Source organism: Tenrec ecaudatus, chromosome 6 (assembly GCF_050624435.1).
Source record: "Tenrec ecaudatus isolate mTenEca1 chromosome 6, mTenEca1.hap1, whole genome shotgun sequence".
NCBI lineage: Eukaryota > Metazoa > Chordata > Mammalia > Afrosoricida > Tenrecidae > Tenrec > Tenrec ecaudatus.
The window spans coordinates 112,090,293-112,117,734 of record NC_134535.1 but is presented as its reverse complement, the minus strand read 5'-3'; the positions used below and the strand labels follow the sequence as shown (position 1 = coordinate 112,117,734).

Below are 27,442 nucleotides of genomic sequence, written 5' to 3'. Positions count from 1 at the left end.
CCATTGAGATGACCTGTGTATAAGTAAAATCCTCACGGGATTTGGTTCCTTGGTGTGGAGGTTTTGGATCATAATTTCATAGAACATCGAGTGAGTTGGCTCAGGAAGTTGAGTGCTTGTGATCTACCTCTTGTTAGCTGTACAGTCCTGAAAGCTTGCAAGAAGTCTTTCAAAGGACAGTCACTGGTATCACGTCCCAAGAAGAAGAGGACATGGACTGTGTGGCCTTCATCAACAGCTTCCCCTGTGACATAAGTTGAGAACTAAATGGGAGCTGGCTACCATTATTGAACATTGTGAGCCAAGATTCCATAGAAGAATCTTGATCCAAATGAAAACAGGATTCATTGCATTTTGGATGAACTCCTAAAACTCTTCCCCTGGGATAATCTTTAAATCTTTAAACCAAAAATACACTTTGAGGTCTTCTTTAAAACATTAGTTTCATATAGATTAATTAAAGAAAGAGCTTCCTTGAATATTATGTTTGTTTGTTAGTTTTTGAAGAGATCTGTATGAGATCAAATTTGATAATGGCAACTCAGAGGATGAAATACAAACCTGGCGCCATGGTGTTAATGGCTGTGGAACAACTCAGAAGGAGAGAGTGGAAGCACAATTTGAAGGCTGCTAAATTGTTGAACTGGGGTATATTCTCAAACAGCCTCAACAAAATTAAACTTAGAGAGGAAAATATCTCAATGAATTTGTTACAATAAGTTCACTTGAAATCGCTGCATCTAAAAAACTTGCGATGGGAGAGCATCATCTTTAAAACAACACCACAATAGAAGATAAATGGGAGCTACCACGCGCCATGGACCTTTTGTCCTTTCCTTGGCATGGCTGTCCGCTTTAGCTATGCTTACTCGTAGGGATTTCCACTCATTTACTTAGCTGTAACATTACTAGAGGGTAGTTATAGCCAGACTTTATCAATATTCCATCAAATTCCACATCTTTTTCTTGTCTTTATTTTGCTCTGTCCTTTCCACTTTTTCCTTATTGCATGGAAGAAGGTAATTTTTATTAAAATCCTTACTTTGAGTATGATATTTATGAATCAAATTAATTAGAAAGTGCTGCCAAATGGGCATTCTTTTCTGCAAGATGAGCAAACCTAAACTGATCCCATTTAAAAAAGAAAAGTGATGATGAAATGTATTTTTATGAAGTTCCTTTATTCATAGTGATTTTATATCACATTGCCTTCAATAATTTCAATATCCGTACTTTCCTTCCTATTGATTATTAACATATTTATTAAATCTTGTCTGCCAGAGTACACACACTGCCACATTGCTACATTATCTGCACAGTATGTTCAGAAGAATGAATTTCAAATTGCTTACAAAATGAAGCAAAGTTAAATTGCTTCAACTGTACTTCCTAGACACGACAAGATCACTCTTCAAAGTCCAATATACTTGAGGCTATTTAGAAAATGATATGTACACTTAAAAAATTACTGCCAAAATTTTGGTCAACCATTTCTGTTTCCATGTACATACAGCAAGCTCAGCTTGTTTTAAGAAATGTATTTTTTTAACATGTTATTAGGGGCTCATACAATTCTTACCACAATCCATACATATACATACATCAATTGTATAAAGCACATCTGTACATTCTTTGCCCTAATCATTTTCTTTTTTTCTTCATCTTCTTTTCTTTTTTTTACATTTTATTAGGGGCTCATACAACTCTTATCACAATCCATACATATACATACATCAATTGTATAAAGCACATCCACATATTCCCTGCCCCAATCATTCTTAAAGCATTTGCTCTCCACTTAAGCCCTTTGCATCGGTTCCTCTTTTTTTTCCCCCTCCCTCCCCGCTCTCCCCCCTCATGTAAGAAATGTATTGTTAACTAAATGTCATTAATGGAAGTCAACTTAATTGTGTTGCATAAAACCCTATCTGTCCTTCAATATGATCTAATGCAGGACAGTACTGGCATGAAGCTGTGGAAGAAACGCTGGTTTGTGCTTTCTGACCTTTGCCTCTTTTATTATAGAGGTGAGTTCACCCTAAACTATATTTCTGTGTTATATTTAATTATTCCAGTTTCATGGATATTAAACATTGGGAATATTTTAAAAGAAATAATATTACATTCATTTTTTGCTACTTTGTTTATCATTAATACTATCAAGAAAATATTTTCTTTATAGACATATGACTGAGGTATGGCCCAAGACAATTTAGTGATTCCAAGTGAATTAGTCAGAGTTTTGTTCTAGTTTCTGTAATGTGATCGTATTCATCTGGTTTGTTCTGTGTAAAGATCATCTTGAAATCAGTGCCACACCTACCTCCGGGTCCCCTGTTTTCTCTCCAGGAAATGATTTTAGGGTATTAATGATTTGCATGGTATATTGGCGAGTGGAAAATATTAAATTGCAGGAAAATGCTCCTGTTTAATAATAATACAAGGCTAACCTTCTGAAAACATAGGAAAAGTTGTGATAAAGATGCGTACCAGCCTGTTGATATTGCTGATGGGAAAAGCAGGTATTGTTATAGTTAGAATAGCAGTCTTCATTCTTTCACTATAGATATCAAAACTCTTGGGGGGGGGTTGCTTTTGTTTTGTTTTAATATTTCCCAGTTAAGAGGCCCTGATGGTATAGTGAGCTGTGAGTTGGATTGCGGAGTATAGCAAGGTCAGGGGTTCTGACTCACCAGCCACTCCAGACGAGAAATGTAAAGTTTTCTGCTCCGATAGCGTCACAGCCTTGGAAACCCACGGGGCCAGCTCTCTTCTGACCTACACTGTGAGTCAGTTAACTCAATGGCAGTTTGTTCTGAGTAGAATTACATCTAGAGAAGATTCTGTTCATGTGCCACGTGGATCTGTAAGCTACTCAACTGGCACCTGAGAATTACAATAGTACAAAGGCTATTTTAGAACCAAGAAATCAGCTTCCATTCTAATAAAAAACCATGAATCTGAACAATTGTCTTTTATCCTTACTTTAAGTTGTTTGGTTGGAAACAGTCGCTGAAGAATAGATTACTATCTCATCAATAATAATTTACTATGTTCTCAGAGAAGTACACTACAAGATAGTAGTATAATACAGAAATGAACAAAATAAGCCCCTATCCTCATGGAACTTAGAGATGAGCATCACATTAAGTGTGAGAAAGAATATCATGCTAAGTGGTCCATTATGCTGAGGGCGTGTTGGGCCTGTAAGAGGAAGGTGTCAGGAAAGAAGGGTGAATTGAGGAAAACACTTGCTTCACATGTGCTAAGCTTTAATAATCATGACATATTTAGAGAACTGCATCTACATAGGCCTTGCATTGCTGGAATGTAGGTTATATCCAAAGACCTAGCAACTATTAAGGCTGTAAGGTTGGCCATGCATAAATCACAAGGGATGATTGATGGCAGTGGGTTTTGGCAATGCTTATTATTACTCTTGCATTTAATAGAAACAGATGGACGTTTCAGAAAAATCACCCTGGCCTTTGAACTAGACCCTAACAGACCGGTTAACAGTATTGAGTATTCCAAGTGAGAAATAATCATTAGTAATCATATTCCTGTCTGTGAGCTATTTGTTCCACTGTAATTGTATGTTTCCTGATCTGTTCCCAAACTGCTTTACAAGCTAAACGGAGAATCTAAACTGTCATTGGAGCCAGTAAGCTTGCGGCTGCTGTCCCAAGTCCTGTTCCCCAGGAGGCAAACTCGGTGACGGGGATTAATGTGCAGGAGGCTTATCCTCGGGATTGCCACCTGAGGGAGGAAGGGGGAGAAGCATTGACCGCAGAGGCTGCCATACTGTCTCCCAAGGCCTCTGCTGACCCCATAGTGAGCTGCTTCATTTGACAAGCATTACAAAGCACTTATTCTTGTTTGGCAGTGAAGTACTCTTGAGTGGTAGGAAGTAGTATAATACTTAGGTCAGGTTTGATATAGAAATGAACAGAATAAAGCCATAATTGAAAGTTGAGAAACATAGTAAGCAAATCTTAGAGGATGGTCCTTCCACCAAAGATGACTGTTTTATATGCAATGCCTCTTGTTTTGCATAATGATGGCAATATAATGTGTAGCCATTTTTGAATGCTTTATGTTTATTGACTCATGTAATCCCTACAACAACCTTTTGAGTTAAGTCCTTTCATGCCCAGTTTTACAGACAGTAAGTTGAGGCCCGAGTGTATGAATAATGCGCACTGACAGTGGCTCGCTGGGCTTGGGCTGAGAACAAGTCCCAGGTAGGCCAGTGCAGTTCCACTGTGCTTTGCTGCCTCTGCGTACTCTAAAGCTACCCTGCAACCTAGGCAAGACTGCTTCCTCCAAAGTAGGACTATAGAAGAGTACATACTTTAGGGAAAATGTTAGGGGTTTTGTTGTGTTTTCAAATGAAGGTGACTTTCTGAGCTATTTCTGATTGTACCCTTTATCTAAACAGAAAATGGGATTCAAAATTAGGGTGTGACTCATTCATTTTAAATGTCATGTTTTCCATGCTTGGTGATGCTTGTTGGCTCGTTTCTTTACTTTTAGAATAAAACTGCACGTTTGTTCATTCTTCCTTGTATTCATGAACACTCATACAGTGAGTAAATAGAGTTTAAGCAAAATTTTATTCACCTATGATGAGAAAAGTTATTAAAATAACCTCCTTTTAATGCAATTTGTTTTGTTCTTCTGGAAGTTTCATCATTTATTGTCGAAAGGAAGAGGGAAGAAGATTCCTCGTTAAATTAATAAGTTTTAAAAATTTTAAAACCTGGCAAGCATAATAAAGACTTATTTCCCACTTAAGACTTTTCTCATTGGTGATAGACAGCTTTATTAACTTGTCTTGTGGGCATACAAAGATGAAATATGTATTTCAAATTTCATAATAATTTCTGCCCTCAAGCACCAAGGCTATGTGAATCTATACTATGACAAGATTAATGTTTTGTCATTTTCTTAGCTATGCTTTATGTGTTTGCTTGTAGACTTACAATTTATTCTCATGATTTTGTTGTGTATCAGAATGACTGATAAAAACAAACCTTGAAGGTTATTTTTTAAAGCATATGATTTTACAGCATAGTTTTAAAATGTATTAATGTGTTCATTCATTTATTCAGTTGTGAGCACGGATTTTGAGCATCTCCTGTGGAGCTTGCATTCTAGTGGGAGAGATAGATGATGAGACTAAGTGGGGACTTGGGACATATAGTATCTTAGAGTTATTTTTGACACAGGGGAATCCAAAAGGAAGGTGGAAGGTCTTGCAGAGCCCTAGTGGAACAGCTAGCTGCAAGGTCAGCAGTTCAAAACCACCAACTGCTCCAAGGAAGAAAGAGGAGGCTTTTACTCTGTAAAGCATTACAGCCTTGGAAACCCAGAGGGGTGATTCTGTCCTGTAGGGTTACTGTGAGTGGGTGTGGACTTGATGGCCCTGAAAAGGGGTTAGGAAGTTGGGATGTTTTTCAGAAGCATCATCAGGGCTGGTTTCCCTGATGCGATATTTGAGGAGAGACCAAAAGATGTACATGAACAAACCATGCATTGGCCTGGAGTTAGAATGTTATGTACTTAATTCCTGCCAGAAACATGATGGATTCGTTTTGTAATGTTCCCATGCCATTCATTACAAGGTAATATATTGTCAAGGAATCACATTTTAAAAGGCTTTGTTGAATACAGGATATATGTCAACCAAAAGTACACTGTTTATATCTAATTAACATTTTCAATCTGGGAACAATTTCTGATTGACTTAGGATGAGCAACTTCATTGATCAAAAAACTTCTCCTATTTGATAGTTTCACATAAAACCATATGAAGACTTACCTAATGCCAAGACACGAGCCCTATTGAGCAAGCATTGGATTTCTAACCACATTGTGCTCTCTGGGGAAAAGATGAAACTCCCCGTGTCTGTTCCTGTAAAGATCCACAAACTCCTGCAGGTTTGCTGAGTCAGAATCATCTCAATGGCAATAGGTTTGGGATTTAAGTTTTAATGCCAGTGCTTGATGTAGTCAAAATAAAGTTTGAGAAAACGTATTCTGCTCATGACATTTAAAATTCTAACCAGATGTTAAATTCTCTCTCAGATGAAAAAGAAGAGGGTATCCTGGGAAGCATTCTATTGCCGAGTTTTCAGATAGCTATGCTTACTTCTGAGGATCACATCAATCGCAAATATGCTTTTAAGGTGAGCAAGTCGACATGGTTTTTAATGATCTGTTTGCCACTTATTGATCAAAATGGATATCATCCATTGATTAGTAGAGAAAGAGGTTTCAACTATGGTCATTTTTATATTTATGAATGAATTTATATATGTGTGAACCCCTGATGAGAAAGCCCTGCTTGGGCTGTTCAGCACAAGGTCAACAGGTGAAACCACTTGTTGCTCCATGGGAAAGAGGGAGGTTTTCTACTCCCCAAAAGATTTGCAGTCTCAGAAACCCACACAGGCCATTCTGCTCTGTCCTGTAAGTCGGGTTGCTGCAAGCCAGGATCTCTGATGACCGTGGGTCTGGGTTCTCTCCTGTGGGTACTGCTTTAGCCAGGGATTATGCAAGAGAAGATGTCCTTAATTCAGAGCATATGCTGGGATCTGTCGGAGTCCAGTGTCTTCATTTCCATGGTTAGAAATGTTGTAGGGTGAAATGAAAATTAAATATGTATACATAGACACGTGTATATGTATACAATATATAACGTAGATAAGGCAAATAGGTCAAAATGCTAATTATTGAATAGATTTGTTATCTTGGTGACGCTTTTACTATACTTTCAAAGTTTCTCCATATTGAAAATTCTCATCATAAATCTGGTGGGAGAGTGCTTGTGTTAGTCCGGGTTGACTAGAGAAACAAAACCAGGGACATTTATATCTGTCTAAGGGAGAGTTTTATATCAAAGAGCAATTGTATGTTGAGAAAACATCCCAGTCCAGATCAAGTCCAATATTATCCCATGTCTCCGATACTAGTCTATAAATTCCTCTCTAGACTTAAATCGCACATGCAGTGATGCAAAATGTAGGAAGACTGGTGGATGCAAAGTCTTGTGGAACCAATGGCGGTGGGTGTATCTCCAGGGCTCTGGCTGCCGTCAGTGTGGCTCCATGTAGCAGAGAAAAGTAGCCCACCTGCAAGTAGAAAAGCTTGGAAATTCCCAGAATCCTCATGAGAAAGCCATGCCCACTGGGAGACATCATCAGGCTGTGACCTGATTGATGACCTAAACTCCACCCCTTCACTCTATCAAGTTGACATGAAATTATGTGACTACCACAGTGCTATCTGAGATAAAACCGTTTAAGTTAATAATTGCCATATAGTATAAGATAATTACAAAGATGTTCTTGGGCCTAAGCACAAAATCCTCATGAGATACTCTTCAGAGACAAATTATTGGAGGTTAAATCTGCTGTTATTAGATTCAAGCATACCTTAGACCCCTTCTCATCTCTGTGAGAGTATTGGTTTGAGGAACACACTTCACGTAAGAGTCTACGTTCTTTGCCTTCTGATTATGATTAAAATAAAATTAGAGACACCCCCCCCAAAAGTCGGTGTTAAATTGAGAATGCTAAAGAATTTAATGTGGAAATTTTATTTTAAGGAAAGGGGTAGAAGTCAGGGTGACAGGCAGTGATTTAATATACTAGAATAGTTTAAAAAGTAGTAATTAAAATGATTGTGTATTAAGTATATTTTCTGTATAACTATTTGGTTTAATATTCATTTTATTTATGACAAGAACAGTAATTTCTGTTTCAAAATCTCTCCTCTGTGGTTTTGTTTCTTCTGAATTTACGAGCCATTTTTACTACTCCCAGTCTGTTGACATTAATGCTACGGACTATCAAAATGGTAAGTAGAACATTCCTTAGATTATGGTTGATCTTTGTTTTGATCACTGAGTTTGTTGAACTTATTTACACCTTGATTTCTTCCCAAAAAGTCTGAAATGGCTAATTTGACATTGCAGCAAGAGCAGATGGTCGAGGAGAACGCATCGGCAGGTTTAGCAGAGTAACCTCACACGGAGTGCTCTACTCTTTCTTGTCTCGTTCTACGCTAAAGGAGCCTTTGTTGATTTTATTTGCCTTTCCATTTCCGCTAGGAAACTGTCACAGGCTTTTTAAAATGGAAGTTGTAAATGCTTGCCCCTGGAGTCCCCCACCTCAACCTTTTTCTCTTCTTTGACACAGCCATCACCATTGCTGAGAGGCCCTTAGCTATGTGTCGGTCTTTGACATGTGAGAGCCAGGGTAAACATGAGTACTCGGTGCTCATCCTTGTGTAGCCGTTTCCCATCAGCAGCTTCTTCGTTCTGTGTCTCTAACGTAGAGGAAGAACAAACTACCCAAAGGAAAAACATCAGAATGGCGTTCTTCTTCATCAGTAACCTAAGTCAGTCTTGAACCCAAAGTTTCGACATTCTTCCTTGAAACTTGGAAAGCTAAACATGCCTACTACTCTGGATCGTTTGTAAATCCTGTATGTGTATTAGGTGTATGTTCTCATAACATCTCTCGACAAAGAGCAGTGCCTTTAAGTACAAAAGGAATTACTAACTAGCAGAAGGGGGAAATGTTATGACGTGCATTTCGATTGTGTTGCTGTTTGCTGTGAGAAGATGGTTCTTGAACAAGGGAATGTGAATCTCCTTGATGCTAGTGATTTGGGTTTGGGATTTTCTCCCTCTTTGTACTTTTTATTTTTACATTTTAGAGTGGATATAATTAAAAGAAAAAGGAGAAAATTAGAGGAAAAAAGATACCCTTTTCAAGATTGTTATAGTATTCCTCTGAAGCTATTCCTAAGCCTAGCTAGAAAACTCTGCTTTCTTTAAAATTTGGTAGCAATTACATATGTAAGACGCCCAATTAACTTTTCTTTTCCTTTTCCAGAGTTCCATGTTTTCATCTAAAATCGGATGTCGTTTTCAATCAGGCAGCCCATCCAAACATGCGGACCTATTATTTCTGCACTGACACAGGGAAGGAAATGGAACTGTGGATGAAGGCCATGTTAGATGCTGCTCTTGTGCAAACAGAACCTGTGAAAAGGTAAAGGCTTGTAGAGAAAGGAATGGTGATTTCCACTCACATTTTACTCCATCTTTTGCGAGTTTGTTGTTATCATAGTACATACCATCTTAAGAATTTCATGTTATGACATCATTTTTCCTCAGAAAGCAGGGATTCATTCTTGTTATTCTATATTAAATTAATATACCTTTCATTAGCAATAGTCACACCTACATTTTATTCCACCTTTATTCATTTCCACCCATCAGTGTACTGGGGTGAATCTAGAATTCTAAAATTCAAACTGAATGTTCTCTCTTCTTACAGAATTACCTTTAATTTCCGGTAAGTACATTTTTTTAATTGTTATCTTAATTGACACCAATTTTTATCAGTCAAGACAGTACTTTTTAAGATCCTAAGTCTCAAGATAATTTATGCTTATCAGTTACCTGTCTTTGGAATTTAACAAAACAGAATCATAAGGTTTTTCTCAGTGTTTTCTAGTTATTTTGGTTTTGTTTGGGGAATTTTTTTGACATTTTCAGAAAATAATTCATTAAGCATTTGCTTATTGCTAAGAATATATACTTCTCGATAAATTTTGCTTTTGAAACTCTAGTTCTTAGATTTCTCAATGATACAGTTATGTGTTGTTTAAATTGATAAATTGGTAAATAATATGAATTATTTTAATATCCTTATATGATATTTGGGAGGAAGACAGGGCTTTCTACTCCTGCAAAGAGTTATAGTCTTGGAAACTCACAGGGGCAGTTGTACCCCATGCTATAGGGTTGCTATGAGTCAGCATCAACTCAGTGGCAGTGAGGTTATAGTGCTTCAGTGATGCTGTTTGGTAAGTGTTGGAATGCTAACCTCAATGTTACCAGTTCTAGCCCACTAACTAGTCCATGGGAGAAAGATGAGCTCTATGCTCCTGTAAAAGTTAATAGCCTCAGAAACCATGCATAGGTTCACTATGAGTCAAAATTGATTTACCGGATGTAGTTTGCTGTTTGGGGTATATGATATTAAGAAGTAATAAAAGGACATTTATTTCTACCACCATATAAATTGAAGCTGAATAACCCAGTTTAAAAAAAAAAAAGGTCTTGACCTGTTGGTTAATGAAATATGCCATTGAGTTGATTCCAGCTCATAGCAACCTGTGTGCCACGGTTGAACTATCCCATGGGATGTATCTTTGGAGAAGCAGATTGCCAGTTCTTTTCTCCCGTACAGTGATGAGTGGGTTCTAACCGCTGACTGATTATTTAGCAACTAAGCCCTTAACCGTTGTACCACCACCACCCATGTATAAATCAGGCTTATTTTATTAAAGACTGAGTCCAGATCAACCTAACCCATCACTGTAGAGGTGAAGGAAGGCAGTTGAAGTGAAAGCAGGGCGGACCTAGAATTCTATAGAGACCTAGATACCGGTTTATAAGAGCCTGCTCAGCCCTATCCATATTCTAAACTGGACGGCATTGGAAAGGAATCTACTGTTGAAGCTTCAAATGTGAAAACTGCCTGAATTTATTTAAAGTTTAGGTGATTCCACTGATAACTACAGAAAAATAGGCACTAAAGCCTGAATTGAAAAAGACCTTAAATCATTTTAACTTCAGAAAAACATTTTTGTGGAACTGTTAAGGATTCACAGATCAATGTGATAACCAAAATATTTTATTTCCTGACAATTTTAATATTATGTTGTACTTTTCTCAGATGTTCAATTTAATCCTACCTTTCCCCCCATTGTATTTACCATTCTAAAAACTAATTATTCATAATTTAGGGTGAAAAATGTTAGTCAAATTTGTCATTTTACATCCGGTCACCTAATTGGTTGTGAACTCCATGGTGTTCAACCGGTTGAGTTGATGTCATTGCTTGGGTTGCTGATAATTGATCCTCCTCTCTGGTGTCCAGCGCTATAGAAATAAGATGTTTATTTTACTCCTATTTGTTGGCATTTTTATCCTGCCCTATTCATGTTCAGTAATTCAAATTGAAGGTATCTAATTATAATAATAATATTAAAATTATTACAATATAATATTATTATTATAATAACTTGAACAACATGGTGTGCACTTCTTGGATCTACTCATATATAGTTTGGGGGCAAAGGGACTGGTTTGTTGGTGGTGGGTTGATGATCTGCATGAGCTCCTTGTCTCGCTCCAGGAAACTGCGTGTTGCAGTACAGTGCTCTGTGTTGGTTCCTGGCCGTTTCTCTTCGTGTTAGTGCAGTTGCAGTTCTGTCGACTGACATGCCCCTGGTGATGCTGAGGGTGTTCCCAAGAAGCAGAGGAAAGTCAGGACATTCAAAGTGGAGCCCCAGAAACAGTAGACATGGTCACAGTCCTATCTACAGGACTTTCTCTGTTGTTTTTGTTTTTGGTTTGTTTCAAGAAATGTACCATTTTTGTGGACAGAAAAACTTAAGCTCTAGGGTTGCGGTTGCCCAGCATTTCAAGATCAACAAAGCCCGTGTGAGGACCTTTAAAACAGAGATAGGAAAGGAGATTCATGCAGTTGCTGTAGCTGTGCTAGCACGCTCAAACACCTTACATGAAATACCTTCCTTGTATTGCAAATGCAGCCTCTGTGATGAATTGTATAATACATTTTCAAGATATGTGCTAATCAGGTATTTATGTTGTTGGCAAGGCGTCTGGTCAAGAGTTAAGTTTTGGGGTAGTCAATAGTTATGCACAGGTTGGTAGAGCATTGGTGCCGCCAACCCCTGTGTTGCTCAAAGGTCAAATATATTTGGAAAGATTAAGGAAGTTGTTTATTTAATTTTTAAGTTACAGTTTCTCTTTTCCTGTGTTTAGAATACTTACAAATATTTATTAAGATATATCATCTTCGAATTAAAGATCTAGGATTTTGGGTAGTTTACTTCTCCTAAATTCATAAAATATTTCATTTCTGAGCGACAATGTCACAATCCTTTACTATACATGTTATTGATGACATTCAAGAAATAGTCATAGTTTTTTTATTGGTTATTTTCCTTTTATTTTCTTTTTTTTACATTTTATTAGGGACTCATACAACTCTTATCACAATCCATACATATACATACATCAATTGTATAAAGCACATCCGTACATTCTTTGCCCTAATCATTTTCAAAGCATTTGCTCTCCACTTAAGCCCTTTGCATCAGGTCCTCTTTTTTTTCCCCTCCCTCCCCGCTCCCCCTCCATAATATAGTTTCTCTGCAAAATTTCTCCCTGCATCATATTTTAGTATTTCAGTACATTTGCTGCAATAATTTCAATATCTCATTTTTAAAATAAGGTCACAAGCTTTGCATTATTTATATTATGTTAGCATAATATCTGAATGAATTTTGTTCTGTGTAGAAAAAATGCATATATCTTATATTTCTTAAAGGATAAATATTTCCAAAACTGAAGGGGAGAAATTGTTGCTACTGTAATTTTAAATAATAACTTTAGACAAGAGATGAAAAAGTATTTTTTTAATCTTCTGGGGATACATAGCATTCATTATTAAAAATTGCTCCTTTTCCTCAAACATTGATTTCCTTATATTTAGAGGGAAGAGAAAATCCTTGTTTTAGAGTAAATTTTCAGTGGCTTTTATAAACTTTTCCATATCATTTTAAAGATACTATTGCATCATGTCATAGCACCAAAGTCAGAAAATGGTTTATTATTAAAGATATCTCAGTCTTTCCCCATGGCATTTATTGTAACCTGATCATGCTATTTCAGAACATTGGTCCAAACTGACAAGTTAAATTTTAATTTCAGCATATGTTTACACAGAACAAAATATTGCATGGATACAGATTCTTAAAGTACTATATATATTTATATATAAGCCAGGTTATTAGCACATTTTTAATGTCGACTTTGTGGTAAAATTAGGTGCCTGGGCTGATATTTGGGTTGGCTTACACTGAAGTATATACGGTAAATGCCTTATCAGAGTGGAAGCATTTCACTTGAAATGTTTAAGTCAGTTCCTTAAATGTTAAATCCAGATTCCTTACTAAATTCTATCTGATGTAAATATGGATTTTCTAAAATCAAACACATCAGACCCATCAACACATGATCAAATTATTGCCTGTATTAATTAATTTTATCTTTCAAGAAAAGGAAGGTCCATAACCCTTGTCAATAAGCTTTTTTCAGTGTCAAATATTGCATTTGATCTAGAAGCTATGGTTTGTATCCGGTGCCGTGGTGATGGAGAGGGTTGTTTGTTGGTCAGCAGTACCACCACCACCAGTACGAACCCACCAGCCACTCCTCCGGAGAAACATGAGGCAGCCCACCCGTCTGCTACCGTGTTTTTTTATTTTTATTCCTTCTCAAGTCTTATTTGGTACTCAAGAATAGTGGTTCATTGGATAGTTTGTACCTAGACTCCAAGAAAAATAATCAGTTCTTTTCATCTTCTCTGATTGTATTTCAAACAAGCGTGCGCACACACACACATTTATGGTATGCTTCGTACCCCATTAAAGTTGGCTTCAGTGCCCACTTTCACTTAGGATCTGATAGGCGCGTTATTATGAATTGAAATGTGGAGAGATTCATAGAGTAACATGGTCTCTGTGAGGCCTGAACAAGCCGAGTTCAACACTCTGCTCCTTCTCATCAGGCCTGGCAGTGTCTCAGGAAAGCCAGTTATCCTCAAAACGACAATAGATAGAGCTAACAACTGGAATGGCGGTACACAGTGAGTCATAAAACTGTTAGATGTACATGGGATAATAGATTTTAATCTAAAGGTTGCTTGATGGAATGAAATGCTGCTGATGATACTGGTAATAAGGTCTGTGCTGGCCACGGATTAACTCGCCTGGTCTCACTGCCAGCCTCTGACCTTGGTGCTATTGTCATCTCTATATTACCAAGGAGAGACTAGAAGCACTGTAAGTTTCTAACTTTGCCTAAAGACACAACCAGCAAGAGGTTGTCCCGCCATCTGAACATAGCATTCTGGTGCCAGGAGCTATTAGCCTTCACTCTTGCTTTCTTTTGAGTACAGATCTAAAGAGTTAAGTTGATTGGTTCAGATTTTTTATAGCATTAGGCTATAATTTCACAATCAGGCCAATTACAGACCAGCCTTATAGTAGTCTGAAGAAGTATACTATCCTAAAAGTGTGTGGGTTTTATTCTCAAAGGCGCCTTAATTTCTTTATTCCCAGATTTCTTTCGGTGAGAGCACACATCACTTTGTACCCTCCCAAGTGTTCTGTACCTATTCGTTTTGTGTTTGCTTTTCTCCTTTCTACTTCACATGCCAATGTTGGCCTGACATTTTAATACCCCAGCATTGGGAATCCACGCAGACTTATTTCCATGACCCTCTCAGTTTTTCTATTTTCCCCATAAAGTCAAAGGTAATTTCACATACTTCCGGATTAAAACTCAGAATTACCCGTGTGCATTATTTCCTCTGATTAACTCTTAATTTTCTTCTCTGGTTTTAGAGTGGACACAATTACATCTGAAAATGTACCAAGTAAAGAATTCAATAATATTCCCAACCATAGAGTGCTAATTAAGCCAGAGGTCCAGAACAACCACAGAAACAAGGAAATGAGCAAAATTGAAGAAAAAAAGGCTTTAGAAGCTGAAAAATACGGATTTCAGAAGGATGGCCAAGACAGACCTTTAACAAAAATTAATAGTGTAAAATTGAATTCTCTGCCATCTGAATATGAGAGCGGAACAACATGCACAGTTCAGACTGGCCACTACCGGTCAGGCATTATGAATAGTTCAGAAAACAAAACCGTTAATGTGAGTCTGGCAGATCTCAGAGGTGGAACTCACCCAAACCCGGGGCCCTCACATCCCGATGCTGACCGGGTGGTCCAGAGAACCAACTCAATGCAGCAGTTGGAGCAGTGGATTAAAATTCAGAAAGGCAGAGGTCATGAAGAGGAAACCAGGGGGTAAGTGTCTTTCTTGCCATTTTGATTTTTGAGCCCACATTTATTTGAAGCAAAGTTGGTGAAGCTTTGATTTTCAAGTTACCCGTCAGAAGTACTGGTTTGGCTTAAAATTCTGTTTTGGATGTTGTAGCTTCATTCCTTTTTATCTTTCATATGTGACGCTTATATGTAAGTCTGTCCTCCATTACTCTGTCATTTGTCTTACTAATGGCGAGGAGCCATCCAGCTCAAGGGAAAACTTAGGTTATGGATAGAAATCAGGTTCATTGGGAATGAGCAGCGGGAAGACCTGCCTCCTATAAATCCCTCCATCTTATCTCCCCATCACTGTCACTTCCTCTTCCTTAAATTATGGCAAGCCAGGGAAAATTTGTCTCCCTCCAACCTCTGATCCACTCCAGCTGTCTTCTATTAGAAGCTTCTATACCCTATGTGCAACACAAAGATTTTATGAGACACGTAATATAGAGAACAAACCCCACAGAAAACAATCTCAGAGTCTCTTATGAAGCTTGTTTTCTATTGTCCTATAGAGAAGGCGGTTGAAGAAACACAAGATAGGAGGATAGTAAATACAGTGAAGGAAAGGGTGCTATTAGAACACCGTTCAGGGACAAAGAACACCATCTAAGCTTCCAGGAAAATCTTTCTGTAAGAAGTAAGATACAAGCTGAGATGTGAAGGATAGTATGCATGTCTTGGCCAAGGTGCACAGAGCTCCGGAGTTGTTAACGATCGGAATCAAAAAGAATCCAGCGTGGTGTGGGTGTAACTGCTGTGGTCGTGGGTGAAACACTGAGGTGGTAAGTGAAGAGATTTAGTTAGAACGTTGCTTCAGTCGATCTCTGGGTGCAGATTTATAGAGAATGAGTTAGAGAAAAGTCAAACTTTTTGACCTCGAGTATTTCTCAAATACTCAAACTATGGGAGTAATTGAAATGGGAAGGGGGCAGGGTATGGTCACCGTATATCATTAACACGACTAGTTGGTTGCTTGCATGTGCTTCATTGGAAACCGGTCTCACTCAAGACTTGTAAGCGTGATTGGGAGAAATCAAGGGATGCTCTGCCTTGTGACTGAACCACCTAGGCCGTCTGGTACCTTTTACAGCATGGGGATTGAGGAAGAGAGAAAGTAATACATGGTGCCGGTAAATGTCTCCAAAGAGAGGTCTAGACGTGAGTTCAGTCTGGGGAGTCGATCAAAAGAAATTAAAGCTAAGGATGAGAATAGATAAAATCACTCCGGAGGGAGAGTGGGTAAAAGAAAGACTAAGTCTAAGGGAGCACCTAAAAGCATTGAAGCACTAAGGGAATGGAATTGTATGCTGTGAAATCCAGAACCAACTCGCTGCCATCGAGCTCATTCCAACTCATGGTGCCCCTGTAGGACAGGGCGGGGCTGCCCCTGTGGGTTTCTGAGACGGTGACACATTATCGGAATAGAAATCTTGTCTTTTCCCCCAGCTGCTGGTGGATGTGAACTGCTGACCTTCGATTAACAACCCAGCATGTAACCACTACGCCTCCAGGGCTTCTTGTAACAGATTTTCGATGAGACAAAAAAATACTCTGTCAGTGGACACACATTTGGTGGCGAAACTTTTTTTTTAAGTGAACCTTAAGATTGCTATACACTTGTTCTTTCATCTATTTACTATCCAACTACTCAGGGAAGGTGTGGGCACTCTTGAAAACCATCACTTTAGTAATGTTCTGATGAAATGAAGCTTATTTTAGTAGTGAAGCTTCTGAGGTGTAGGAATGTTCCAATTTTGTTTAATTCTGATGGTTTGATCTTGGCGCTCGCTAGACATCTGTTATCCTTTCACAAATGCAGCTCAGAAGCCTGGCTCCCAGGATCCTCCTGGGCTGCGTTGTTCAGGTCCACTTTCTTCTGCTCCACCCTCAGGGCTCATGTACCTAATTTTTCAGAGCAATGGTTGAAAGAAATATTTGCTAGTTCAAACATAAGTTCCATTATACAGAAGTGAAGCCAGAGGCAGTCCTCAGGGAACACTGAACTCCAAAGACTGTGTGGAGCTCCTTAGTAAAGGACCATTCTCAGGGAAATAGTAGAATCCAAGTCAGGTTGGCTCAGGGTCCGCCAAGTAAAATTACCCTTTTGTGTTTAAGAGTATGGGACGGCAGTCTAACAGCTTCTGAAGGCTGCTCTGGTTGGTTTGAGCTAAGGCTTGTTGGGTTCCTCCTCCGTCTTTGCGTTCACTGCAGTACCGGTTCCTATAAAAGCTGTCAGCTAGGTGTTCTTGTAAAATGGCTAGAGTCCCAGTTTCTATCTTCAAAACACACCACCTACCTTACTACACAAGCCCCTTCAAATATAGCTGTGGTATTTTATTTACGTGTGTGTTTTTTGAAGGAATTACTTGTTATGGTAATTCATGGTATTTTTTAATGTTTATAAAAGGCTTTCCCATTAAAATCTTGATAGAAAAGAGGTTTACTATTTAGTCACATAGTAGATGCCTGCATTTGAACAAAGCTTGAGAGGTTCTTTGTCAGTGGAAGGCACTGTTGAGACACATGGTGCCGAGAGCCATTGTTCTGCATGGCAGAATCACAGCAAAGGGGTTTTCATGGTGTTTGACAGGCAGCTGCTGGTGAATGGGGACAAAACCTGAAGCAGTGCTCATTTCTCAAGCTTTCACTTAAAGAGTAAATCATACTTTGGCTAATTTGAATCTTTTTAAGGAAACAGCGCTGAAGGAAATTGTACTTTTTTGAGAACCAGATCTCAAAATGTTAGAAAGAACGAGGCAGCTTCAAGAAGTTTGTGGATAAGTGGAATTAAACAGTTATGGAATTTTTGAAATTTCCTCGTATATGAGATGCAAATACATTGATTTGGTAACAACCCAGTTTTCTATTAAAAGTTACCAAAAGTCCCAAAGCTGGCAGAAGAGCCTTTTAATTGTGTAGTCATTAATTAACCAAACAGAGTAGAACTCCTCTTAATTACCATGTGATAGGTTGGCAACTCATGTTCAGTACAGAGCTCTCTAATGATTAGAAGCTTCTGTTCCTTATGCTTGTGGTTATGTATGGTGAATGCTTAGGCCGCACTCAGTATTTGTTTTTTGGGTTTTTTGGGGTTTTTTTCAGTATTTGTTATAGTTAGTTTTCTGAACTAGAATTTTAGCATTAATTTACAGGCATTATGTTTTGACATGTAAGCACTTTAAATGGTTATAAATGATCTTCCCCTTTTTAATGGCTATAAAGTTACTATTATTTATATTATCAGAATAACATTTCTTTGCTATAGTTCAGCACCTGCCAGGATCTTAGGGTTGGGTCTCTATCATGTATCTTGAATTTATGAATGTCGAAGTAAACCACAAGATGTCACACCTAATTGCTTTGGTACCAAGAATAAATTGTTGGAATGAATTTTACCTAAATGCACTCTTCCTACGTGGATACCTGGTGTTGCCCACACAACTTGTTACAATTTCTGGCTTCCATGTGGGCCTAAGAAGGAAAGTAAATGAGCTAGATAGGAGGCAGGGAGGTATACGTGGAAGGAAATGGGATTTTTTTTTTACTGATTATATCAGGATATTGGATACATCTCTCTTTCCGTTCTCCCCCAGATATGAGTGGCCTAAATTAGGGGTCAGCAAACTTTTGAAATGGAAAAGAAGCCAATCCTAATAATTAAAAATAATAATTTAAAAAATTATTCGAGAGCCATACATACAAACAGATGAAGTCACCATTATCTGAATTATATCCTTTAAGTTTTTTCCACGTACTTCCAAGCCGCAAATGGCTTGAGAGCCGCCCTTTGCCGACCCCTGGTCTAGATGGTTCTTCCTGGGAGTGTTTTGTTTGGTTCTGACCTAACCTGCTCTGAGTGGGAGCATTGCTGTTCTAAAGCACAGCCAGATGGTAAAGAAAGATTTTCTTAGGAGGACTGATTGGAGGAATTGGAAATATTTAGATCATGAGTAAAGGATTTTAGAATTTTAAGATAGCTTTGTGATCAAATTGTCTTCTAAATTTAAAAAAAAGCCTAACATGTCAGATGCTCAGGTGGCTAGACTTGGCTAGCTTGTGTAAGGAGTCCTCCAAGTGTTTATGAAAAACGGAATCAAAAGATAATGGGATTCCTGAAACCTCTTCTAAAGTTTAGTAGATTTATTCTAATTTCACGCTTCCTAAGTTTTTGCTGTCTTTAATTTTAGGTAAATGATTATAATAAAGGTAAAAGCTTATTCCAGTAGAGATGGTAGCATAAAATGCAAAGTTGTATTTAGTTTCATCTTTTTAATTCCAGGTTTTGTTGTGGTTCTTTAAAAATAAAAAAAGAAAGGTTATGTTAGCAAGGGTAATTGCTAGCTCTAAAAGATGATAGGGAACCACAAATGTGAATACCTAAATGGAATTTTTTTCATGGATTTTAAGATAATTTATTTTAAGAAGCTGAAATAATCTGTGCTTAGGAATGTGCTGCTGTATGTCCATATTAAGAAATAGGCCCAATTAAAAGAATATATTTTGAATGCTTGATATACATAAGCTATTTTTAGATTACTTTAAAAAGCCAAAAATAAATGTTGAAACCATTTCATCAAATAGAATATTAATTTCTATCTTTGGAGAAACTGCTCATTATTGAAATTTGTGATTTCATATCTGAAATATTTTCATGTTAAGTGTTTTGCCCTTATATTTTTGTTACCCAAATTCAGACGACTGATTCAGGGACATTACCTTTTCTAATCACACGTGTTCTGATACACTTCCCCTTAAGGACATATGTAGACATGCTTTCTAAATGAAATGGTACAACAGAATAGTCAGCACGTACCTGCAAGAGTCGGCTTCCGATACTGATTTAGTTACACAGTGGGCCGGTAGCCCCAAGGGGTCAGCAGTTTGAAACTACTCTCGCTAAGAGTTAGTCTTGGAAACCGTCCAGGCAATTCTGCCCTGTCCTATCGTGTGCCTGTGACTTGGACATACCGGCAGTGAGTTGGTGCCTTGGTTGTGCTCCACAGACAAAACCTTTATTTAGCATTCTACCTCTCCAAGGAACTCCTCAATAGCCCTGTTGTAGTGAGGCTGTTGAAAGGGGGTTCTGAGAGTTTGTTTAATTAAAAACACATAACATAGAAAGACAGGCTTACTACTAGGTCTTGAACATTCTGACTTTTTTTTTTAAGTGTGGTGAATATTGTTTCTTGTTTGGGCCACACTTTATGCTGTGTGATGTTTATAGACTTTTATATAATTGATATAATTAAGCCTACCAAATTGCATGTCATAAAAAGATTAAAACCACTTGTGTTAATGACCAACTTTTTTTTTTCATTTTAGATTAATATCTTACCAGACATTACCAAGAAACATGCCAAGCCACAGAGCCCCGGTTATGGCCCGCTACCCTGAAGGTTACAGAACTCTCCCTAGAAACAGCAAGATGAGACCTGAAAGTATTTGCAGTGTAACCCCGTCCACTCATGACAAGAGTCTGGGCCCCGGGGCAGAGGAGAAACGGAGATCCATGAGAGATGACACCATGTGGCAGCTCTATGAATGGCAGCAGCGTCAGTTTTACAATAAGCAGAGCACGCTCCCTCGACACGGTACTCTGAGCAGCCCTAAAACCATGGTCAACATCTCTGACCAGACGATGCACTCGATTCCCACCTCACCTTCCCATGGTTCAATAGCTGCTTACCAGGGCTACTCCCCTCAGCGTACATACAGATCGGAGGTGTCTTCACCAATTCAGAGAGGAGATGTGACCATAGACCGCAGACTAAGAGCTCATCACCCCAAGGTAAAGTGTCTGCTGATTTTGTGTGCTCCTCTGTCTTCTCTATGTGAGAGACAGCGATAAGGGAAAGGTGGACAAAACAGTTCTTTTTTACTTAGAATAATTAAATTAAAAATATTCTGTAGTATCAGAATCTCATGAATAGAGCTTAATGCAATACTTCATCTCTCAGGAGAAACCAAGCAGTTCCTCTGAGGAAATACATTATGCATTCTTCTCTGCTTGATAGCGTATCTCATTAATTCCCCAATTAGCTTGAGAACACACATTTTTTTAAAATCATTTTATGGGGGGCTCATACAATTCTCATCACAATCCATACATACATCCATTGTATCAAGCACATATGTACATTTGTTGCCATAATTCTCAAAACATTTGCCTTTTACTTGAGCTCTTAATATCGGCTGCTCATTTTTCCCCCTTCCTTCCCTCTACCCCTCCCTCATGAACCCTTCATAATTCATAAATTATTATTATTTTGTCATATATTACACTGTCCGACATCTCCCCCTACCCTCTTCTCTGCTGTCCATCCCCCAGGGAGGAGGCTATACGTAGATCCTTGTAATCAGTTTCCCCTTTCTACCCCACATTCCCTCCACCCTCCAGGCTCGCCACTCTCAACACTGGTCCTGAGGGAGTCATCTGTCCTGGATTCCCTGTGCTTCCAGTTGCTATCTTTACCAATGTACAACCTCTGGTCTAGCCAGATTTGTAAGGTAGAATTGGGATCATGATAGTGGGGGAGAAGAAGCATTTAAGAACTAGAGGAAAGTTTTATGTTTCATCGTTGCTACCCTGCACCCTAACTGGCTCACCTCCTCCCCACAACCCTTCAGTAAGGGGATGTCCAGTTGCCTACCAATGGGCTTTGAGTCTCTACTCTGCACTCACCCACATTTACAATGATATGATTATTTGTTCTTTGATGCTTGATAACTGATCCCTTAGACAGCTCGTGGTCACACAGGCTGGTGGGCTTCTTCCATGTGGGCTTTGTTGCTTCTCAGCTAGATGGCCGCTTGTTTATCTTCAAGCCTTTAAGACCCCAGACACTATATCTTTTGATAGCTGGGCACCATCAGCTTTCTTCACCATATTTGCTTATGCACACGTTTGTCTTCAGTGATCTTATCAGGAAGGTGGGCACCCACTGATAGGATTTTTAGTTCTTTGATGTCTGATAACTGGTCCCTTCTACACCTCGTGGTCAGACAGGCTGGTGTGCTTCTTCCTAAGTGGACTTTGATGCTTCCCTGCTAGATGACTGTTTGTTTAACTTCAAGGCTTTAAGACCCCAGACGCTATATCTTTTGATAGCCGGGCACCATCAGCTTTCTTCACCACATTTGCTTATGCACTCATTTTTCTTCCTCACTCATGTTGGGAAGGTGTGCATCCTGGAATGCCAATTTAATAGAACACTGCGTCCGTGCATTGAGTAAGTCCTTGAGTGGAGGCCCAATGTCCATCTGCTGCCTTAATACTAAACATATATATTTCCCCACACTCTTATATAAATATATTTACATATGTTCATTCCAGTCTTTAGACCTCTATAAATATCTTTTGTTGCCTAGTTCTTTCCTCTATTTCCTTTTACTTTCCTCTTGTCCCACTATCATGCTCAGCTTTCATTTGGGTTTCAGTAATTTCTCTCAGTTACATTGCCCTTGCTGAATCCCTACCAGGCCACTCACACTCTCCTAGTCACTGATTTTGGATCACTTGTTGCTCCCCTGTCCCTGACTGGTCAGCACTACCTCCTTACCCCCGCCTGCCCCTGTCCCGTGTCCCCCGGAACCATTGGTCCCGTTGTTTTCTCCTCCAGATTATTTATCCAGTCTATCTTACTATCGTATCTAGATAGATCTGTAGAGATAATAATGTGCACCAAACATCAAGCCATAGCAAGATAGCAATGAATGAGAACACAGCAATGACAACAAAAAAGAAAACCAATTACCCACAGAAGAATAAATTAATTAATAGAAAAAATTTTAAAAGAGAAAAACAAACCTGTAAATAGATAAAAGTCTGATTTTTGATCTCTAGGCGTGTCCTTCAGTCAGGTCTGATGGTGTACCATGGAGACCACACATATTTTTATTTGTTCTGTATATACTTGCAAATTCCACCCTGCCTCCTGTGGTCTACTTGTTATCTTGTGTTAAACTCTTCCTGTACTTGGAAAGTATAAAAGTGGTTTTTTGTTCATTTTTTTGGTGGGGGGGCGTTGTGTCTGAATATGAAAGAGGTTTATATGCAAGAGCAATTGAAAATTGCAAAAACACCTCAGCCCAGTCCAGATCAAGACCCTAAGTCTGATATTAGCCCATATGTCTGATACCAATCTATAAAGTCCTCTTCGGACTTATGAAACACGTGCAATGACGCTGAATGCAGGAGGATCACAGGCCAGTGGGTGGGAAGTCTTGTAGATCCAGTGATGCTGTAAGCATCTCAGTGCTGGCAGAGGTCTCCATGTGGCGTCTCCAGCTCCAGAGGTCTGGCTCCATCAGCCTCTCTCCTTGTGTCTTCTCCACAAGGATGTCTCACAGGGAGTGAGCAGAGAGAGTGTGTCTCCTGCCTCCAAGGAGAAATACAGGCATTCCCTGAAGGAGATAAAAGTGTTAACCCCAATTTTTCACCAGCTAAATAGGTGCTATGGGTACTTATTTGAAATGATAGTGCTTACCAAAAATTACAGACATGGAGCACAATTTAATTTGTACCTTAAATTGTTTAAGCATTGTTAATTGGATTATTTGCAATGAATTGCTTTGTGCTTTTGTATCAGTCCGCTTCTCAGAATACTTTTGATCCAGACACCTGATAAGCACTGTGAATGAAAATCTTTATAACTATTCTAAAGTAAAAGAGATTTTTCAAAAAGAGGACCTGATGAAGAGGGCTTAAGTGGAGAGCAAATGCTTTGAGAGTGATTAGGGCAAAGAATGTACAGATGTGTTTTATACAATTCATATATGTATATGTGTGGATTGTGATAAGAGTTGTATGAGCCCCTAATAAAATGTAAAAAAAGAAAGAAAAAAAAAGAGATTTCCCCCCCCCCTCCTGATTTATTTTTTAAATTCTAATGAATTTCTGGCATTAAACCACTTAAAAATGTACCTTTTCTTCTTAGCTTTGTGATAGCCTGAAGCCTTCGATTGTATCATTGCCTCCAAGCATCTGCTTGACATTTCCATAAATAGTGTTTATTTTAAAGGAAGCTTTAGTGTATCTCACTGCGGGAAAAGCGGCCTTATTTTTTATTTTTTTAAGCTTCCTTTAAGATTCAGTATTTTGTTTCACTTTGTATATTCAGAGACTAATCACATTTGTTAGAAACAGCAATTAATATTCAAGAAAAATCTGATGTAATCCATTATATAAAGTGCAGATTTTAAAGTGACTAAATTAAATTATTTCATGGTTGTGGATATTTTTCGCATTCTTTACCAGAATTGAAAATGTTTCAACATCAACTATGAGATGAACTTTGCTCTACCGAATTCTAGCCAACTAAATATCTTCTCTTCCCAAAAAACTTTTCCAGCATTGCAAAGTTTATTCTTTCAAACAATCCTATCATTTTTCATGTTCTCAAAATGTGAACCACATTGCCCTTAGGCAATTTCTGATGTCCCCAAGACTCTATCTGGAAACTTTAAAGTTCAGAACTAGATCCATAAGAATTATTATGGCTTAGAAGCAGGAGTGAGTAAGACTAGGGCTTCAAGACAGAGGTTCCAAATTGTACCTAGGTCATTTTAGATATACCACATACACAGAGTTAAAAAAGAAAAGAAAATAGCAGTTTCTTTTTTAAATGCCCTTGATTGCAAAACAATAAAAATAATTTAACTGAATCTTCATCCTTGATTACTGTCATGAATATTCAGTGGGAGAAATTGGAATGTAAAATGCATAAAACATTTTGATCACATGTCAAACTACTAATCGTTCTATCATGAAAATGCACTTCTGTGGTTTTTTTACTTAAAAGTGAAGACAAACTATGGCTAATCAGACTTGGTTCCTTGACAGATCCCTCGCCCACAGTGAAATAAGAGCCTGTCACGTCCAGGAAAACAGCTGGCAGTATATATCTCCAATGACATTTGAACTTTCGAACTACATTAATAATTTTAGAAATTTTGTATCTGCTACTATGAGCTTTACTTCTGCCCAATGCTTAAAGACTCATCTTTTAAAATTGGTGGTGATATTAGGAAGTATGATCCATTAGGTAGTCTACTGATATGGAACGGATGTGTCGACATTGAAAGAGATGCGTACCTCCGTGAGCAGAAACTTTTCAAATGACCCCTGTTTGAGTTGGAATGCAGCATAGGCGAAAGACTGATTGAAAGCACCAACAGACCAATGAGTGCAATGTCAACAGCATGGAAAGTTCATTGACAAAGTTTGAGATACTACTTATATTACAGCTAATCTTTAAGAAACAACCATGCTTTGGGGCTTTTAGTATGATAGCAAAAGATGAGTATCCACATTATTGTTTATTTAAAAGCCTGTTATGGTTATCTTCCCATTCCCAACTACATATTTTAAACATATGAGATCAGATTTTCCTCACACATGTGTAGAAGCAAATAAATTTGAATCTGTCTTCTGTTATAGCAGGCATTTAAAAGGTCTGCAAAAGTGTAAAGCAATGCCATTCTCTCACCGAAATTTTATTTAAGAAAGTAAAGTAATCCTGAGACCAAAAAGTTTGAGAAATTCTAAACTTGACCACATAAATGTATGTATGTATGTATGTCAAGTTACTCTGTTTTTAAACTGGAGCTTTGTTTTTTTAATCACTTTATTGTGGACTCTTAGGAGTTACTGGTTTTAGTAAACATATATATTTAGTAAATATATATATATATAGTAAAGATATATATATATATATATCCCTAATCTTACCTTCCTTGGCAAGCACTCATAGCAATATTTGAGTGGTGTTTAATAATAAAAATTTAAGGTTTTTTAACCACTGACATTAACCACAAAGAAGAATTTCTTTGTCTCAGAGTTTACATTGTGCCTTTTTGTTCCTAGCATGTCTATGTGCCGGACAGAAGGTCAATGCCAGCAAGCCTGACTGTACAGTCTGTTAGTTCCCAGAGCCTCCAAGGCAAAACAGTGAGTATGATACCTTTATTTACCACGGCCGTGTTTTTATTTATGTGCTCCCCATGAATGCATATGTCTGCCATGGCCTTTAAGTTTGAATTTTCAGAGAGAATCCAATGTAGTCCTGCCTTTGCAGAAGAGGGTGACCATCAAAACAACTTGGAATCACGTAGAACTTGGAAACATGTAGCCACATTTCAGTTTCTTGGGGGTTGTTTGTTTTCCCTAAATGTCTGGCTTCCTAAATATAAAATGATACATTTTGAAGGTTTATTGTGTAACCTAGGTTGTAGGTTCCTTTACTTTCTTAGGTGTTAATTTCCCTTATCTGTAAAATACAAGTTAGGGTAATTTATGAATGAAATGGATCCAACAAGGAACCAATTGTAGTCCAACTAAAGGCTTATTAATAAGAGTTTCTGATACAGATTATTTTATAGAGATAAAGTACTTTGGAGCAAAAAGAATCTGCTTTGCATTTTTACACAGAAAAGTGGACTATAAAAATACAATGTCAAAGTAAGTGTTTACTGTTGTTTCATTGTCAGTGTTATCTTCAAGAGTCCTATTGCTAGGATACTACTTTTCTTCAAATTAAAGAGAAAATATGATTATTTATTTTATCAAGAGAACTATGCGGTAGTATTAGTAGCTAGCTTGGTTTTCTTGAAACGCTGACTGAGGCACCATAAGGCTTTTTCAGCCTGCAATGATCACACGGACTTAATCTTCTTAGTTCCTCTTGAAGTCCTGAGAAATCATGAACTATTTTCTGACTTTAAACTACTGGCAATATATTTGTTTTATGTTTTCAAACTTGTTTAATTTAAGCTATACATTTTAATGTTAGAATTTTTAAATGTCAGCTTGATGATCTGCCTATGAAATAGACATCAATCATAAGATACAGCTAAATATCACATTATGATATTTTGTCTCTGCCTTACACCCTCTAGTGGATATTTTGTATAAAATTTATGTATTTATTCCCGACTCCTCCTCCTTCCCCCAATCCAGTGAAGTTCTGTTTCTTTGACCTCAAATTTTAAGTGTCTAATAAAAACATATTGGATTCGGCCAATGTATTGAAAATCTCTTTATCCTTTACAGTAATGAACAAGGCTTCCAGGATTTTTCCTTGCTAAGTCTTACTGATGTGACTTTGTTGTTGTTGGTAGTGGCTGAGTCAAGTCAGTTCCTAGTCATAGCAACCTTGTGTACAACGGAATGCCCTGAACTGTCCTCACAGTTGCTGCTCTGTTTAAGCCACTATTGTGGCCACTTGGACAATTCATCTAATTAAGGATCTTTTTTCGCTGATCCTCTGCCTTACCAAGCATATGATGTCCTTTTCCAGAGACTAGCCCCTCTTGACACCATGTTTAAAGTAGTCCATACAACAAATTCTCGGCATCCTCCCTTCGAAGGAGCATCTGGCTATATGTGTAACAGGCGTGTGCACTCTTCAGGCAGTCCAGGGTATGGCCTGTA

The 27,442-nt window shown here is 38.1% G+C and overlaps 1 protein-coding gene across 3 annotated transcripts in view; it reads left to right on the top strand.

Moving 5' to 3' along the window:
• Positions 1-27,442, top strand: part of PLEKHA5 (pleckstrin homology domain containing A5) — a 251,604-nt gene that overhangs the window by 160,148 nt on the left and 64,014 nt on the right. For all 3 annotated transcript variants that reach the window (XM_075552021.1, XM_075552019.1, XM_075552020.1), the window contains exons 7-12: positions 1,955-2,027; positions 6,091-6,191; positions 8,950-9,065; positions 14,524-14,991; positions 20,335-20,800; positions 25,877-25,960. In XM_075552021.1, the coding sequence (XP_075408136.1) occupies positions 1,955-2,027; positions 6,091-6,191; positions 8,950-9,065; positions 14,524-14,991; positions 20,335-20,800; positions 25,877-25,960 (1,308 nt within the window). The remainder of the gene's footprint in view (positions 1-1,954; positions 2,028-6,090; positions 6,192-8,949; positions 9,066-14,523; positions 14,992-20,334; positions 20,801-25,876; positions 25,961-27,442) is intronic.